Genomic DNA, 20073 nt, shown 5'->3' on the forward strand with positions numbered 1-20073 from the left:
ACGCCATCCTAGCCGAACCTGAACCACAAACCAGCAGGCTGGCAGCAGCTGCAAAGCACTAGCAAGTAGCTAGCCAGGGACATGGACAGGAAGGTGTGCCTCACTCTACTCGCGCTCCTCGGCGTCCTGCTCGCGCCGGCAAGCCCCGTCGTGGCCGGCGGGATGAAGGCCGCGTTCGCCGGCAGCCCCGGGTCTTCTTGGTCCGGAGACGCGGCGGCGCTAGGGCGGCTGATGTCCACAAGGCTGGAGGACGGCGTCGCGCCGGAGCTCGCGCTGGACCTGGAGGTGCACCGCCGCATCCTCGCCACCAACATTGGCCCGCGTGTGTTCAATCCCAACAGGCCCGCCTGCCCGGGAACGGGATCGTGCGCTGGGCGAGGAAATCCATACACACCCAGCCGGGGATGCCTGAAGATTTACCAGTGCCGCAGCTGAATGAAGGAGCCAACCGATGTTCCGTGCATCCTCGAGTGTGTTTCATATGATCGATTGATCAGTGCGCCTCTGGCTTCTCGATCGGCTCTCGCTGTGGCTGTGGCTGTGGTTGTGGCTTCCAGTGTCTTTAAATAATTATTTTTTGTTCTATTGACAAGAATTGTGAACCCATGAGGATTGTTCGTGTAAGAGAGATGGCATGCTGTATGACTTTGCAAATCGATGCTAGCTTACTTCTGAGTTCCGGTTACCTGTTGTACTTTCCCTTTCTGTTTAATAATAAATAATATAAATATTATGCAACTTGGGTTAAGCTAGCACTGATCCTCAGTATAACAACTTTTGAGCCTCATCAATCTGATGAGCGACAAGCCGACATCTAACCAACCCACACTAAAGCTTCTTTAGTTAAGGCTAGGGAATCATTAAAGCGTACTTAACCGAGACTGGATATATTTTATAAATATGTAAATGTCGACCCGCCTTTGTTAGCTTTATTAGCTGGCCTAGAAGTGCAATAGGTGATTTCCTGACTGTGGCTCGATATAGATCGTTCATGCATATCTTCACAGATACGGATGGATGCACAAAGAAATACTACTCTATCAACAATGATTGGGAGCAACACACACTTTTGATGAAAATATATATATATGTTCACAAGAAAACTATCGAATGGATTTTTAGCTTCAAACTGTTTGCGTGCATGTCAGATTTCCAGTATGTGTATTTAGAAAAGCCTTTTGAATGCTAGCATGTCGATTTTACTACTAATGAAATAGTTATCGATCACAATTCTTGAACCATCTGGGAAGCTAAAAAAAAGTGTGCCTACACGTACTATGGTTGCAATACCACATTGAATGAAGAGAGAAATTGACTCTTATGTTGAAGCTGCTGAACGAAGGAATCTTCCTTTAAACACTTGTAGCATGAATAGAAGTCATAAGATCGCAACATACGAAATCAACAACAATGACCGCGCGCAGCTGATCACCATGCAGCGGTGGGAACATGAGGCGCCAACAAGCAGCATACGAAATTAACGATATATACATGTTCCGAAATAAATATTTTTTTACATCTCGATAGTTTCAATGGGAGCCTGAATAAATACATCATTAGAGTGTCAAAATAATTTCTTCATAATACAAAATAAATACCAAATATATATATTTTTCATCTTTGGAAATACACGTGTCACTTGAAATTAATTAAAAAAATATTAGCATAATGATATATACACACAGGTCACTTGAAATTAATTGAAGAAACTCACTCTACATTTTCCACATGCAAACTAAACACATTCAAATTCTAGTCATCGCTTCTAGCTATATATCTCAAATGAATGTGTAAATATCAAAAAATCATACTCATTCTCACTCTTTTTAATAATCATAAATTTCTCTAACTATAAAGCATAAAACGAAGCATAATCAAAGAAGAGATGATGAAGTTGTTAACCTTTTGAGCACTTGGATACGTGAAATCCCCACCAATCTTAAGAAAAATAGGCATCACCTCCTCTCTAAAACGTCATGGGGAAGAAGCCCGAGCTTCAAATGAACGGCTCAAGCTCGGGGAGGAAAAAAGATGCTGATATATAGATGAAGACACGTTAGTACCGGCTGGTGGCTCAAGACGGTACTAGATCTCTCCATTTAGTGCCAGCTCGAGTCTCCAGCTGGTACTAAATACCGTCTTGAGTACCGGCTGGAGCCCCAGCCGGTACTAAAGTAGCACTAGCCGTCGCCCCACGGTATCGGTGGCGCACTTTAGTACCGGCTGGAGGCTCCAGCCGGTAGTCCCCGGGATAATATTGTTTCAGCCCGGTACTAAATGCAACCGGTACTAACGCTAGGGACGAATGGTCACTTCTAAGCGGCACGGTGCTAGCGTCATCTTCATCGCCACCGCCGCCGATAGCTAGGCCCCTGCCACCTCGACAACGACCAGCTCCTGTCCATGTTCTCGGACGACCTGCCGCCGCCGCAGCCGCCACAGCAGAAGGCCGCGCCCGCGCCCGTGGCGAGCTCCTCGTCGTCGTCCAACCACAACAGCATCAATGACGAGAAGATGGACAGGGGCGAGACCTCAGGATCCTGGTGAACCGGCAGTCCGCGCAAAGGTCGAGCGTGCGCAAGCTGCTGTACATCTCGGAGCTGGAGCGGCAGCGTCACGGCGTTTCAGGTGCGTGTTGCAGACGGAGGTGTCGGCCTTATCCCCGCGCGTTGCCTTCCTCGATCACCAACGCTCGCTGCTGACGCTGGGGAACAAGCCACCTCAAGCTGTCAAGCAGCGCGAGCGGGAGCGGCGGCACGAGTGTCTGGATTGGCTCGACAAGCAGCCGCCGTCCCCGGTGCTCCACGTCCCGTTCGGCACGCGTCGTCGCGCCACCAGGAGCAGGTGCGCGAGCTGGCAGCCGCGCTACGGGCCAGCGGCCAGCGGTCATCTGGGTGCTGCACGATGCCGACCGCGCCGACATGCGCGCCGAGGCCACGGCGGAGAGCGGCGCGCGCCTGTCCGTTGCGGCGTTCATGAGCCACCACGTGTGGAATTCAACGGTGGAGACTGGAGAGCCTAAGCGGATGGACAGGCGGAGTCTCTTTTTTTTTTTTTCAAGGGACAAGCGGAGTGTCGGAGAGAACGCCGAAGGGAGAACCCGTGATTAGAGATTACTAAACTACCCCTGATTACAGAAAAGAAAACTTCTAATAACTTAAAAAGATCAACGGCTCAGACTTTTTCAGAGGGGAGGAACCTCTGGTTCCTCTCAAGCACCGTAACAACTCTCAACTGTTATTCAATCTTTAGAGCCACATAACTCGTTCTACAGGCCATGATGGTGCTGCTAGAGATGATAAGCCATACACAAATACTTGTACGAAAACTCATCCAAATAGGAGAATCACATAGGATTGGGTATCAAATCGATGTAATGCTCTTGAAATTTAATAAAGCTTCCTTATAAAAAAAAGGGTTGGGTTGCACCCAAACTCAAGTGAAATGAGGAAGCCAATCTCAGTAGTGAATGCACAAGAGTAAATTTTTTAGCAACCCTTTGTTGAGCTTAGGGCACCTGTTCGCTAGAGATTCCGAAAGAAGAGCAGAAGATTCATTTCTAGCAAGAGCCTAGAATTTGAATGGAGAAAGAGATTCCAAATTAAGAAAGCATATTCTGTCTTTGGGTTAGGAAAAGGAGGCACCAGGAATTTCATGTCTACATTCACGTCGTCAACCTTGCTTTTTTTTTTTGGAACCAGCTCAGATATATGCTACTGGATGAGACATAAACATAGAGCCATAATGTGCCACGGTTATTTAAAGAGTAAAGTCTGTTTTGCCCCCTTAACATGTGACCGTTTGGAAAACCGCCTGAACTAAAAACCAAACAACTACACCATCTAACTCTAAAAATCAGACAAATTACCTCCATTGACCATTTTAAAGTGGTTTTTAAGGTGGTTTTGCTAATGTGGTAATGAGTCCTACCTGTGCCTGGCAGCATGCATGGTGACGGGCCTGCTAATGTGGCTGTTCCCAACGTCGATGACGCAAGAGATGAGAAGGGGAAGGGGCAGAGGTGTCGAGGGTATCGAGGGAGGCTGGAGGTGCTCGACGACGGTTGGCCAGCGGAGGGGCTTCGGGCGGACGAAGTTCGACCGATTCTGGCCGGGAAGCAGCGCAGAATGGGCAGGAAACGGCGCGAGGACGCGGAGGAGGTTGGGCGGCCGTGGGTGAGTGGAATCAGGTGGAGATGGTGGGGAGCAGACGGATTTTGGCTGGTGGTGAGGACCTCGGCTCGGGTGATATAGTAGTGGAGTGAGAGGAACGGGAAAAGAGGATGCTAGGGGAGCATATGGGCGCGGGGTCGGCGGGAATCTAGTCCGGTCTGCGACGTGGCTATGCACCCTCATGGAGCTCGGGCCAGCAGCGTGCTCAATGCCAGGGACGGGGGAGCAGGCCTCTTGGCTAACTTGGGCGCGATGGTTGAGGAGGGAGAAGAAGCGAGAGAAAGAGAAAAGACAAGGGGTAGGTGATGACATGTGGGGACCATATGTAAGTTAGGGAGGGAATGTTATCAGGTGCGTCCCGCGTGCCACACCAAATAAACCACTTTGAATTATTCTAAGGGTTAATTTGTCCGTCTTTTTAATGTTATAGAGTGTACTTGTCTGGTTTTTATGTTATCAAGTGCGTCCCACGTGCCACACCAAATAAAACACTTTGAATTATTCAAGAGGTTAATTTGTCCGGCTTTTTAATGTTACAGAGTGTACTTGTCTGGTTTCAAACTAGCCCACAAGTTAAAGAGGGAGCAAAATAGACTTTACTCTTATTTAAGTTGGTCAAATCGGTCGACAGTAGGACATTTGCAGAACAATGATACAGTAGGACATTTGCAGAACAATGTAGTATTTGAATGATGAAATCCTTTGAAATAACCTCTTTTTATCAAGATATAAACAAAGGGATTGTTTGTATGGGTATTGTGCAGACTGGCTTAAAGATCTCAACTATACACTAGCAACACGCTAACACTTGAACTGTTCTCTAGTTCATTTTAACGCGCATCTAAAGACTGTACATTTTTTAGTTACGCATTCGGTTTTGTTTTAAAAAACCAGCCGTGACTCTACATTTATTTCAAAAAGACTGCATTACCTCTAGTTCATGTTTTATGGATTGTTGATACTCCATTGAAATGATTCGTGCAACATCCCATAACAGTAGCAACATTCTGGAGCCTTACCACACTACGCCACACTTACTATTAAAACAAAGCATGTGGAAGCAACATAAATTGTTCAGATAGATTAAGATTAACTAGAGAGAGAAAAATATTCCACAAAGAGAAATTAAAACAACATCAGAGACTCCACATCCAAACATTTTATTATAAAACATTTGTCCAACATATAAAGATAAATATGTGCACACGTGTTGCTACTCCCATCCAATGCTGCACCCTCCAACTCAAGAACCCGCGGAAGGGGAAAACGTATGAGGTTTATGGGAAAACCTCAGCAAGCAAACTGCTTTAACCAAACCATTTAAATCACAATTTGATTAAACACTGGATTAATAATTTGACATAAAAGAAGCATCATATTGAAGACAGTATATAACTTCAGGTAGAGAGATATATAAAAACTTCATATCAATTCTTCAATGCACATGCAAAGGGTGCAATGCAATGTATGACTTCACTTCTACCCAGAAATTCCCAAGGAAGGAAGTGAGAGCTGCAACCACATTGCTATATCTCAACGTGCGTTGCTGTATCGGTACTTACCGCACCCATCCGGCTACGGTTTCTTCGTATGCATATCCAACATGAGAGTGCAAATGTATGATTGCAATGCATGAACTTTATATACCTCTAAAATTTATAACTTCAAGAGCAATGCCACAAGTAAATAAATATAATTCAAAATAAAGCCAAAATTCAGATTTAACTGGCTAGTGTGAGCTTCTAAAATTTAATGGACACAAATCAAATAACAAGGTTAAAGCGAGTAGACAACATCACTACGTTTACTTGCCTTCACCGAAAATCAAGAACATAAGCTAAGCACGATCCGAAGGTGCACCACCCGTTCACAAACATAGCTCAGAACCAAAACAAACATATTTCAAAAAAAGACATCGAGTACGCCCGAACCCAACGTCCTCACGTCAACACACGCAATTCTATTGAAAACAGCAGCACTATTGCTTCTCTTTTTCAGAAACTTTAATTATGATGGACAAAAATTCTCATCTTCTACCATATAGTTCTCCAAAACAAGAGGAAAAATCATTAAGATGGGCTAATATTCAGAAACTGTAGCATGTACTGTAGCGCGGTTACTTTAGCGCGGTCCTGTAGCACGGCCCGTCTAGCAACTCTGAAAAAAGAGTAACTTCTTGATCCCAACTCCAAACACGATATATAAATAGTTAAATGGAAAATATTCGACGAGCTCTACGCAAGCACTGTGTCCGTTCATCCAACTGAGAAACGGAGCAAAAAAATTAATTTTAGCTATCCACTTTACGTATTCCAGTAGAGCATTTTACCCTTTATTCATTTTGGGTGTTACAATTCTGGATGAACTGTATGTACTCTACATATTCTAAAGAAATAATGCTTTTGTTCCTGTTGCTAGTGTTTGTGTACAGAAATAAAACAAAATTTCCCATTTTCTAGTGGAAGACTAATCATTTTTACTTATTTATTAATGTGATCTTTTTGTCCAAGAAAGGCTTAAATTGCCCCTGTTGAACGAGGAACGAGCTACTCCCTCCATTCCAAATTATAGATATTTTTTAGCTTTTCTACATACATATCTTTTACTATATGAATAGCAAAATCGATATATCTAGAAAAGTCAAAACGACCTATAATTTGGAACGAAAGGTGTAGCTTTTAGTATATTCTAGCTATGCAATTAAATATGGTAGGTTCCTTACGCTATCTTTCAGACTGCTTTGGTCCGCAGTATACATAGCTTTGTTGCGCAGCCACTGCATAAATAGCCTACTTGTTTAGCAATACTCTCTTGTTACTTGGCCACCTTTTACCAGGGGAGCACCAAGTGGGAGAACTCCTCTACTCGTCCTTTACATGATCATATTTGGCTGCCCACTTGGAATGGAAGGTCTCTTGAATCTCAGCTGCACTGTCCGGGTTGTCCATTCTTCACCTGTTTTTGTATAGATCACGTATCTGGTTTGACCAGCAATGCTTTGAGCAACACGGGTGTGTGAGAGATTAAAAGCGTGTTTGGTTTGGAGAGTGGCCCGTCCAGGATCATCAGTAGGAACAGCATGGAATCAGTCGGCAGGATCGGGGCGACTGGCTCAAGCAGGATGAGCTCGTACGATGGTTTCCACGCTTTAGCCAGCTGGTAGCGTGACGGACGAGTACGTCCATCCAGTGTATTGAGCCAAACAGTGAGTTTAGACTTCGAATAGATGATGGGATCATTCTCACTACTACAATGTTAGATTAATTAGGGCCAAGGGTCTAATAAGACACGGTCAATAAATCCCAAGGCCCATAAGTAGGTGACAATTGATTTGCTGGTTTCAAAACGAGTAGTAACTCCCAAGGCCCATGAGTAAGGGATAATTGATCCGCTGGTTTCAAAACGAGTAGTAACTGACCTTCTAATGGCTGCTGAGTTACTAGCTTCTGTAGCATTAACTTGAGCGTTCAAGGGATGTCTCTATTGCCTATAAAAGAGGAGCCTATTCTCTTGTCTTCCGTGAAATATTACACGAAACCTCTTCTACTATTGCGCTGCCCTTTTGTTATCCCTGTTCCGGCTTCCTGAGCGCACAGGAATTCCGGAAGAGCAGGCCTCCAAAGCTGCGTTCTTCTCTGAGACTCTGCACCCGAGGACTAGAAGAGCGATCAAGTTTTTGGGGAGCGCATCAGTGTGACTGCTCGTTTCGACTACACCTCCGACTGCTTCGACTACGCCTACGACTGCTTCGACTACTTCCTAGTGGCTGGCGGAACTGCACTGCGATAACCTGCACGGCATCGGCTCTAGATCAACTACATCAAACAGGCTCGACTAACAATATGGAGTAACGCCCGCAAGTCGAACCACTGACCAAGTTACCGGCTCCAAACCGACGGAATGCGCGATCGATCAAGAACTCGAGCCGCCGAGGATAAGCCTGAATCTGATACCAAATGTAACACCCAAATGTAACACCCGTGGCCGAGCGAGAATCGCCGACGTGAGATCAACACTGATATAGAACAGGGGAAGACGAATCGGAACAGAGATGAATCTCTCCTTCCTTTTCGAATTGGAGTTTTGTTAATATATTTTTTACATGCCTTTCCTCTCGAGAGACTTGGCCTTTAAGCCACACGCGCACGCAGCTCATGCTACCTCGGGCTTGGCCCAGCCATCAGTACAACTCACGCCTCAACGCACGCTTACGCCTTCCCTTCCGAATGTCGTATTCCTCATGCTGACATAGTCATGACATGGCGGCTGTCCGCCGTAAGTGTCATAGAACGTCGGCGATGTAGCATAGATTGTGGAGAATGTGAAGTTTGATGCCTCAACCAGTGCCGCATAGCTGCAGCGGCTGGTGTTATAGATCTCTGACGTGTTGAAGCGTTGATCGAACCAAACTTCATAGTACTGCAGACCCTTAGGAATGCCTGTTTGGCAGCAGCCAATCCCAGAGCACGAGCCGTTTGTCAGGGCACTCACATTGCCTCACTGGCATGTAGAGACGCAGCCGCTCATGAGCTTGCCCATGTTCTCGTCTCCAATGTACGCTAGCGTACTACACCCGACAACCGTAAACTCATTGCCAGTGTCCGAGAATGTGTCTATGGCGTACCTGTCAGGTCCAGATACCATTCGTCGTGATCCATGTCCTTAGAGGTGGTGTTGTAGCAATAAGAGAACATGGTCATCCTCATCCGCGCGTGGCCTTGCTGGAGAAAGATGCCAAGAACCTCGAGACCAATGAAGAATGGCCTGTAGTCATCCCCGCCTCCTGGGTCGATGCAGCATAGGTTGAAGCCGGGCAAGGCAAAGTGGTCGGGTGAGTCGTCAGATCCGATGCCAAATGGGTAGGGGATATCGACCTGGCCACATTTTCTCTGGCAATTGCTGCGCGGCTGTGGCGGCAGTGCACTAACTGCAGGAGGATTGCTGCAAGCGCTGCGCTGATGAGACACAGAACTCGTGCTAATCTAAGGGACGGCATGGATGGATTAGCTATGTGCTTAGCTAAATCCATGAAACTGAGGCTCTTTTAAGAGATCTATTATATGGAAAGAAAACAGGAGGGACTATATATATAGACTGCCAAAAGGGTTGCTTGTAGACAATGCGACACTTCAGAGATGGCATGGCATGGTGTAGAGGTACGTTACATAGGCAAGATCCAGTCAACATGGAACCAGGTCTTTGCTTCTCTTCCTCCTTTAATCTTCCGTAAACTGCCCATTGTTCCACCTACTTCGACTGTGAGACAATTCCTCCCTCCAAGGAAAAACCTACCGTGTGCTTACCCGTTAAACAAGATTGTTGATCATCTATTTCGCCATACATTTGTCCACTATGGTGTAAATCCAAATGCAGGAAATATGCGGGACAAGCGTGATTTTCAGGGTGAGAAAAATTTGAAGCATAGGCATGGTGGTCAACTGAGCAAAAAAGGGAGAAAACAATAGGCGAGAGAAAGTATCAACAGCATAAAAGTCCAATGTTTATGCGAAGGAATCTTATACCCCCTAATTATTTTATCAGCCCCCGGATCTTTTTGATCTAGAAAGAATATTACGATTACGATATGAGTTTGCACCATGCATATTAAGAATAATGTTGTAGATGAAGCGCGAGTACAAAATCATAGATGTGTGATTGTTGCTTTCATACAACTCTACTCCACATTGCAGTACCTTCTCATTTTTGGCCCATACAAGAATTGTAGCAACTTGGTCTAGGAAAACGGTTAAAGTCCACTCTAAACGTGAATGGACCACACCTACTAATTAACTCTCTTACGTTTTCGTTCTCGCTTCACGAAAAACTAGCTTTCTCAGACTATCTAGTTAAGTTGGTCCATCTCTTCTTGCCTAGGCAATATAGGACTAATGGTCCCTGGCTGCTGCTAGTGCTCTCAGCACTAGCACGCGCGCTGGACCAATTTTGACCCACCAGCCACGAGTTGGGCTGTTACAAGAATCTTATCCTAATGAACTATCTAGCCTAATTCTCCTTAGAGTTTGTAGTTGCCGTTTACAAGCGTTGGATTAGACATGCTTTAGTTGTTTGCTCTTCACTTGATTAGTATATCGGTACTGCTTGTATCCTGACGTCCGAGCAGTAAACAAATATCGAACGCTTCCTCGTGCTTCCAGTCTATTCCCAACTCCCTCGTTCCCCTCGTCATCCTAATCATTTCCACATCAGGCACCTTGAATCTGCATGCTACCTCGCTGAAATCCGGCGGCCCACTCAATCTCTGTCAAAACATGGGCGCTCGAGGTGGATCCCTACCCGGATCTGACTCCACCTCCACCACGATCGGCGCCGGCCGTCTCTACCGTGGTGGCCCCTGCTCCTCCCCCACGCGGTGCCGCTGCGGGGGGTTGTCCTTCCTGCTGCTCGCTGCGTCCTCCTTATTTGCCTTCCATTACTCGGCCCCTTCCAAGATGGTATGCACCTATCATATTCTAAAATATTTAATTTTAAAATATGAATATTTTCTAGAATGTGTTCATCCATCTTTAGGATTTTTCGAGAATATTCCAAATTTTTCTGAAAAATTACCCTCTTTCTCCTTATAGCTAAATCCATTTTTTGAAAGTTCTACAATCTTTTTCTCAAATTCTAAGTATTTGATTTGGATTTCTCGTGTCCCAAATTACCTCCCAAGTTTTTCTCGGAATTTTTGGGATTCTTCTGGATATATTTTTCATAGTTTAAAAGATTTATCTAGACTTTTCTAGATTTATTTTAAGCTTGAAATATGTTCTGAAAATGAATTCGTTTTCTTTTCATCACGAGCTGGATTCAACTCGTTTTGGATCTATTTCGCCTTAAATCCTAGAATCATGCCTCGTGCAAGCTTGACCACCGCCATAATCTCAACATCTGTCACGTTTTGATGATAAAAAAGTAAATCAAAAGCTTCTCCTCGAGGTACTGAAGTGAACATTCATGTTTTCGCCTTTTGCCTTTCCTTTCCGAAACTTAATAGCTCGTCAAAGCTACCTGACCGACACTCACCGTTGATCGCCTTCCTTCGCCAAGTTAGAGTTATCCAGTTCTTTCTTTATCTCCTCGTAATCGGACCGAGCTGTTTCTTTATTGTCCATCCTTTTAACTGTGTCCTTTCCAACTCCCTAAGATGTCCCATCGAGTTTCTCCTTCTCTAATCTCTCCCCCCGATCAAATCACGCTTAAAATGGAATCGTATCTCGATTTGGGTTGTTTTCAACGATACTTCGTAGTCGTAAACGTCAACTTTGGTGACCAACACCATCGCTCTAAAAGCTTAGGCTCAACCCAACCTCCCTGCAGCGCACGCCCCTGCCTTGCTTCGCACCCCTGCTGCATCATCACTCGCACCTCCTATCGTTTGTCCATCAGGGCCCTACATGCCCTGCTGCCCATGCCCTCCCTGCATTGCCACGCTCCTGCTCGACCCGGCCTACCACGCAAGACCAGAACCGAGTCCGGTCATGCGAGGCAGGAACTCGACACGGCTGCCAGGGGCCTTGGCGTGCGCACCATGCAGACCTAGGGTTGCATCCCCTATAAAGTGTGAGTGTTCGAGCCCCTGTGTCCCTGCTGCGCCGCCTCCCTTTGAGCGCTCGAGACCTAGGCCTCCCCTTCGGTGCACGCGCAACCTTATATCGCCCAGCCTCTCACGCAACGTCACCACCAGGAGCCGAGCAAAGGCCATCGTCGCCCCCTATTCTGCCTCGTGTTTTCCTTCTGCGCACCCGCCACCCATTGCCCCCTGCAGTGAAGCCGTGCCCTACCTCTCCACCAGGTGCCCAGGCCTCCCTGTCCCCCTGCTACTCGTGACGTCATCTGCTCTCACCCCCCTCTCTTGCTCATGACGCACTAGGAGCGCCCCCCCCCCCCCAGCCCCCTGCTACCAGCTGCCTGTGTGCCTACCGCTGCAGCCGTGCCCTCCTGCACGCCTCTCTTGCGCTGCGCCGCTGACGCTGAGGAGCAAACCAGTACCGCCGCTAGAAGGTTTTGCCCCAAGCAGTGCGCCTCCTCCTTCCGGCAAGATTCCCGCCGCCACGATGCATCTCCGCCATGGGTAAGCGGTAAAACAGAACGCCCACAACCTTCTCTTTCTTTTCTCCCACTCCCCGTGCTTCCCCATGCCTAGAATCGCCGGGAATCCGGCCAACAGGACCGCCAGCGGCCATGTCCAGGAACAGCCCGAGCTTTTGCGATTAGACTCCCAGCAAATCATGTAATTTTCATATTCTTTCTTGTGTCTTGCGAAATCTGCAGAAAACCTCTAGTAGATTAAGATATTTACATCGCAGCCCCACCAGTGATCTTTTTTAGATCTAACCCTAGCAAAGCTCCTAGCCTTCCAGATCTATAGTTAATCGCGACTCGGTCCTTGCAACCTTGTTTCGTGTGTAGTTTCCTCGTTTTAGATCTGTTTTGATCCGTTCTTGCTGCGTTAGTCTTCTAAAACCCTAAGCTATCGTTTTGTAGCGTTGTTGTATCGTAGTTTCTATTTTTAAAATTAAATATCAATTTAATTTGATTAATATCCTCTCATCTAGTTTTTCTAAATAAAATCTAATCAAGTCCCTACTCCGGTTTTCATAATTAATGTAACTTGATTAATATCAACTCAAATGTGTTTGTAATTTAATTTGTTAGTTCAACACGAATCATAAAGTTATACGCTTAGATGCTCTCACAAGTCTTCTTTCTAATTAATTGTTTAATTAGTGTAATTTATATATAGATAATTATAAATAAAATTGGACTAAGTTCTACTTATCCTTTACAAATATAAATATGATATGAGTTAATTATAATTAGGGATATTCTCGTTTGAATATCTTTTGTATTTGTTTTCCAATTAAAATAAATGAAGCTTATAGTTACTTTGTTTTCTTCTATAAAATAAATCTTCCGATAGCTGTTTCTTTTCAATCGTAGCTCTGTTTTTCACGTTTCTTTCATTCTCATGACCGTAGTATAGTATGCTCTTTTAAAGCTTTCCTTTTGTTTGTTTGGTGTATCTGTTCTTAGTTTCTCTCGTTTATTTGTTTGCTTGTATGCTTGGGTCTGATGCTTGTGTGACGTCAGAAGGAGCGCGATTGAAGAATTTTGAAGATTAAGAGTTTTAAGAATAAGAGTTGAAGACTCTGAGCAGCTATTCTCTAAAAGAAAGGCAAGTGTTTCCTTGATCATTCTTTTATCCTAATAATTACAATAAATAAAACTTTGCTTTTATGCATGCACGTGTCTTAACCTGATGGATCCTAATTAAGAATATACCTGATCTTTATGATCATTCCTTGTCAACCTGAGTTTTATATTCTTGTTGGGTAGTTTCTGCTCAGTTGCTATAACTGGTTCCGGTTCGGGAATAACTTATAACCATGATGACAACAATAATGATGCTACACCTATTTTATCCATATTCATGCTCTTTGTGTTGTTAATCACAAGATCATATCTTTAATTGGAACATGGAGAACTATCCAGCAAAATAGTGCAACCATAATACTATATGGCTCTGGTCTTGGCTAATTAATTAGATACTCTAGCTTATGATAATATTATAGAAAGGGCAAGAGGGGTTGCATCGTCAGGGTATAGCTCGGTCCTCTTGAGGTTATGATATGATTTTGATTAAGGCGTCTTTCTCATTAGAGAGAGTTATAACTGTTTTGACTTGAAAGCTTAGCGGATTGTCATAAATTAGGGAATCTTACAGTAAAGGGCTCGTAGTGAATCTCTAGCCACTCACCTCGGAAGTGTTTAAGAGGCTCACGACCTTGGGCAATATGGGAGGCACGAATTTTGGGTAAAGTGTACAACCTCTGCAGAGTGAAAACTGATATATCACCCGTGCTTATGGTTAAGAGCGGATTGGACCCTCACATGATAATTGAACTTGAAAATAAATTAAATCATGGACCATGTTTATGGTTATCGTTATGCTTCTGCTATACCCCTTCTGTTTCTTTTAATATGGGTTGGTATATACTTATATCTTAGTAATCATGTGCTAATAAAATATGACCAACTAAAAGTGTTTATTGCAGTAAGCCGGTCAGTCTTTCCTTATTTTGGTCTTCATATCATATAATTCCCAGTACTTGCTGAGTACCAACCATAAGTGTACTCACACTTGGTATAATTGCTGCTCAGAAGAGAAAGTTGATGTGAAGTCTGTTGAAGATAATGCTGAGTTCTAGGCCTACGGAACCTCCGGTCGATTGCCTGTGACATTTGAAGCCTTCATTTCCAGGATAAGCTGTATAATTCTGATAATCTTTTATAGTCTTTTAGTTTTTTTCTGATACTATTGCTGATTATTCATTGATGAAGTCATTATATATATAAAAATTAATCCTGACGTATGCATTTGGTTTTATCGCTTAAACCGGGTGTGACAGCACCTTCCTGAGCCACTGCACAGTATGAAGACACCACGCCAATAGCACCAACGAGGGAGCAGCACGGCTCGCGGCAGCGATGGTGGTGCGTGGAGGGCGAGGATCCCTGGGCAACGTTTGCAGGCTCATTTTCCGGTAGACATGTTACAGATGCATTTTGTAATTGTTGCAGGAAGACATTTTTCCATGTTCCGGGTGTCATTTTGCCCAATCTTTCTACAGAAACATGTGGTGTGGTCATAGGTTTATTGATTTGTTTTGAGATATATTGGAAAATGTTTCAATTATCCGGATTCTCTTATTTTGCAACATGGTTCTCTTATTTTGAAAGTCAGTACCTCCAATGTTGCATCGTGTATTCTAAAATGTTTCTATAAGTATTCCTACATGTTGCGGTTGGCTTTCTTATTTGTTGCGGCAGTTGCAACCTAAATTTATTTGTATTTTCAAAATTTCTGCTAGATCTTTATGTGCATAAGCATGTGGGAGCATGATAGGCATGTTTTGAACTCATTTTTGTTGGCAGATTAATTCTTTGTATCATACCTTTTTATATTGAAATCTGACTGTGTTGCGTAGATTGAATGAGTTTGTTGCATAGGTTACCTAGTGATGTTCCACAGAGCGTCCAATGGGATTTATTCCCATCGGACGTCAGGTCGCCAGCAAGCCCGTTAATATATGTGGCGTCCACCCCTTGTTCATATAATCCTTGATAATGTTCTCAAAAATGCATGTAGAAGTCCGGTTTCCACTAAAATTTAATGCTCAGGTTCCCAAATATTCGATCACCTAGTTAAAGTAGAATTTAAATTACCATGTGACATTATGGTGGACAGACCTGGCTCCCGCCCGTCAATTAATAGAAGTGCCGAGTGCAGGTATCTTGGGAAGCAACATGTAAACTCGCATTGAGTCTGTCAACCAAAGGCACGTACATACATGTCTGAGGATTTCTTTTGTTTGTGTCATGCATCAGAATGGCACAATAAGTCTTGCTACTTGGACGATCGTGCCTCTGTTGACCGACTAACACGCACATAGAGTGGTGACATGGACAACACCGTTTACTTTTGCAAACTGTGAGCACGTCCGGCTTGGATGGTGGATACAGAGGTACCAAGGTTTAGACTCAACGCACGTGTCGTGCCAACAAAGCTAACCTTGCACAAAACCTATAATTATAATTAGAGAAATCGATGCTCGTAGCCTAAAAGAGGAAGGAGGTAAATTAGGCAACTTAAAATCTTAACCTATGATCTACATCTAGTTTGCACAAAACTTAAACTAAGAAAGCTATCTAGATGTGCAATTAAGGTTCATCTAGTGTGAAATCCTCATCCCAATACAAGTTTTGCAAGCTATAGCAGATCCTAACAAGTTACTATACTAAGAAAGTAAAGATACACAAGTTGCAAATATGAAATGCGGAAACGTAAGGAGGAGGATGATGGGAAGCAAACTCTTGACACGATGATTTATCCCGTTATATCGGTAGACACTAACCAACCACTAGTCCATATTGTTGAAGCACTCATAAAGAATATTGCTTCCCGGTCACCAAGTCTCTTCCAGGACTCCTCTTAACTTGCCACAAAGGCTTGACCACTAAGGCTCACGCCAAGTTCCCAGTCACCTTGATGCGCCTTCACTACGGAGCTTCCCACAAAGGAGTGATCTCCTCGTCCCCCGCACAAAGCCCGCACAAAGCCGACGCGCCGCTCCACATCAAGCCTGAGGGTCGAAGACTTGCCGACGAGTCACAAATACTCCAAGAGGTCGGCACACCGAGATTACAGTTGAGGTCAATGGCGGAGCAAGGGTTGAAGATTGGGAGGGGCCAAGAATTTTTTTTGCACAAATTCTTCCATACCAGGGGCCAAGCACTAATTTTTTAATGCTTTTTGATAGTCTAAATGTTGGGAGCTTAGGGGGCCATGGCCCTGCTAGCCCTCCATTGGCTCCGCCACTAGCTGAGGTTCACTCAAGAACCAACATATGGCATCTGCACCTTGCTCTCTCATTCTAACTAGAGCTAGCGTACCACTATCACTTACAAAGCTTTTGCTAAAAGTCTAAGGATTTGATCAATAAGCTCTTGGATGGCTTGGAGAACTTCTTTAAAGTATGGGTGCTTCACAAGAACACCAGCAGCCTCAAATGACCCGGGGTGAGGCGCTTATATAGGCTAGAGGGCAACTCATAGCCGTTGCTTGCTTTTATCCTAAAAGATCATAAAGCGTCGGTTAAGCTAATCACCACCATCGATTTAACCGGTCAGACTCAGCCTGCCTGCTAGCCATTGCACTTCAATTGCCTGTTTCTGCTAGCATCATTGCACCGACGCCTTGCACCGACGAGTGTTGGTACAACCGATCCTGAAGGATTTGTTCCTCGAAGCCTTCTACTGCTTGAAATGTTTACTGAGTAATCAACTAACCAATGCAACGACGTCAAAGGCTGAAGGCACTTTTTTCTGGTATCGTCGGTTCAACCGGTGCTGAAGAACTTTTTTCCAAAACCTTCTAGAGCTTCTGTGCATATCACTAGAGCAATCTGACATTGCACAGACTTCTACTTTCCATAGCATCGGTTCAACCGGTGCTACTGAGTTTTTTTTCACTTGATCATCATTGCAAATCTGCATTGCACCGCTCAGTTCAAATCTAGGGGTGTCCATTGAACCGATCACCTGTTTTCCGTTGCACCTTATCCAAATCATTGCTGCGGTCATTTGGACACCCTAAATATATTCTATCATGGTTTTTCACTTCAACTTGGACACCTTGACATCGATTTGGACTGTCTTATATAGGGATTGGACTCCATCCATGGGACCTAGAAATCCTACAAACTTGAGCTTACAAACTCATTAGTCCTATTGACTATGTTGTCACACAATCATCAAAATCACAATTATGGCATTATGGGGCCATATTTCTTACAATTTTCCCCCTTTTGGTGATTGATGACAACACAATCAAAGTAAGAATAAATTTGCAAGAATTTACAAATTGAACCACTTACACTTGCTCGGATGCTTACCACCATCCAATCTTGAACTTGGCCTCCCCGTAAGTCCATGGTTTCCCATTTTGTTTCTCCCAAAATTTTTGAATTTGGTATTTGGTTTATTTGTTAGATTTCTTGTACCCCAAACCTTGCTTGACCACTACTTCTCCCCCATATTTGCCCATAATTGCTTTGATTCCACACTTCTCCCCATCAGAATAAAATCAGCTAAAAAGAACCTTGCAAAATAATATAGCTCAAAGAGAAAAGTTAGTAGCCTAGGGAGTTAGCTCCATGAATCATGATCCAAATAAGATGATATTAATGAAGATACCATTTTGAAGCTCACTAGGGTGGATCACAAAATTATGAAACTAGCATGACATGAGCTAAGCTTTCCACAAATGTGTGCACGAAATGATAATGTGAAAATCAGGTGCACGACTTAGACATATAAGCAAGAAAGCTTAGATCATATCATGCACGGAGGTAGCTCTAAAAGATCAAAGTATTGACAATGATACCAATAAGAGATTTTGAACCTTGCATACCTCAGGGGGTTTACTAGTTACCTTGGTTGTAACTCTTGAAGGAAGTTGAGCGGGGTGCACTTGGTACGTCAAGACATAGTCTATGAACTTAGATATGAAGATTTAAGTTCGATAGGGCATGACTCAATATGCATGAATGCACATAGATTACTCTTAGCACGCTATAGAGTTGTTAATTCACATTGAGAGTGAACAACATTCTCTTAGTGTGACTGCACTGGAAACGCACCGTCGAGAGACTACAAAAGATAAGCTTGCAAACTTGTTAGTCTCCAAAATCACTAATCATAGAATGAACTCCCCCTAAATGTGCGCATTTAGTGTTTGAATAACCAATCAAATGTATGCACATTGTTTTTGACAATAATGGGAAGCATATCCTATAGCTTGCGTTCATGGTACAAAATTGAAATACATACCTCATGAAGACCATGTACCATGAAAACGAACAAAGTATAGTAACTACACACTGATAAACCCATGGAGGTTGCTAATGGTTAGAGTGCAAGACACAAGTGTAGGATCAAGGATACCGACTAGAGGGGGGGGTGAATAGGCAGTTTAACTAAAAGCACAAGCACTTGGCAAATTTAATTAGTAACACAATAGCTCCTATTTCAACTAAAAGACAAGTAGCAATTCAAACTCTAGTAAGGTAAAGTGCTCAAATTAAATTGCAAGAATAAATTGAGCAAAGAAGTAACCAGGCACGAGACAAGAATTTATTCCGTGGTGTCGATGACTTGCGAGTCACCTCTAATCCACGTTGAGGTGGACTCAAAGCTTTGAACTGCTCCTCTATCAAGAACCACTCTTGATCTGAAGTCGTCTTGAATCAATGAGCCTTTCCAGATCTCGATTCCACTAGAGTTGCTCTTCACCACTCCGGCGAGGTGAGCACAAGAACCTCTCATAAACCAAACCGGGGCACCTCCACAATCTTCTTGAAGGGCTCAACGGTTTCAGCTTCTCCAAGCCGTCTAGGGAGCAGCAACTCCCAAGAGTAACCAGTTGATGATGCTTGCTTGAAGACTCCCTAGTACCACAAAGCTCAAACTTTTGATGCAATGCACTAGGATGCTCTCACACTCACAAGAATGCAATATCTAAGCAAGGAGTGTGTGTGTGAGAGAGAGAGGAGATGGCTGGCTCTAGAATGTCAAGAAAGCTTTCAAATATGCCAAGAGAGACCCCCCATAGCCGGGCATAGGGTATATATAGCCACTCACTCGAAATCCAACGGTTACCCTCAAAACCCATGGAAGCAGAGTATTCACGGACTATCCGCCTCACAAAAATTGGTCAGTCCGCTATACAAATCCAACGGACCATCCACAGTTCAAACAACTCGAACACACAGAACACACACAGAGCTTTTGCCCGTATCCTCCTCTTCTTCTTCACTTGAGCTTCCTTTGATTGCCAACTTCTTCAACATCTTGGCTTGCTTGCTTGCAAGACCACCATGTGTTGGCGAAGAAGGCGGTGCTCTTGGCTTGATGCCATTGCGAAGCTCATGGGCGATCACCTTGTTGAGTACTTGATTTGGTGTCATGGTCTTGAGCTCTTTCTCATAGAGAATGGTGGTCATCAAATCATAGTCCAGCCTTCGGAGAGAGTGAAGGATCTTCCGAATGAGCTCCGTCTCTTTAATTTTCTTGACACCTAGGGAATTAATCTCATTCACAAGAACATTCAAATGTGAGTACATAGCACCTGCATCTTCATGATCAAATTACTTGAAGCTATTAAGCTTAACAATGAGAGCATGATATCTTTCATTGGCCACATCCTTTGTGCCACCATGGTTCTCAATGATAGTCTTCCATAGCTTATTAGAATTTTTGCAAGCTAACACACGATTGAACATATTGTCACAAAGAGAAGATAAGATTATACTTTTTGCAAAAACATCATATTGCCTCT

General features: G+C 44.0%; 1 protein-coding gene across 1 annotated transcript; it reads left to right on the plus strand.

Moving 5' to 3' along the window:
• Positions 1-738, plus strand: LOC112901105. Its single transcript, XM_025969939.1, has one exon. It carries the CDS (start codon positions 82-84, stop codon positions 433-435), a length of 354 nt encoding a protein of 117 aa, XP_025825724.1. The 5' UTR covers positions 1-81; the 3' UTR covers positions 436-738.
• The last annotated feature ends 19335 nt before the right edge of the window (positions 739-20073 follow it).

This window comes from Panicum hallii, chromosome 7 (genome assembly GCF_002211085.1).
Source record: "Panicum hallii strain FIL2 chromosome 7, PHallii_v3.1, whole genome shotgun sequence".
Taxonomy (NCBI): domain Eukaryota; kingdom Viridiplantae; phylum Streptophyta; class Magnoliopsida; order Poales; family Poaceae; genus Panicum; species Panicum hallii.

Bases quoted from the DNA above. Each gene is read 5' to 3' on its own strand.
- LOC112901105 (XM_025969939.1), top strand. From the start codon at position 82: ATGGACAGGAAGGTGTGCCTCACTCTACTCGCGCTCCTCGGCGTCCTG.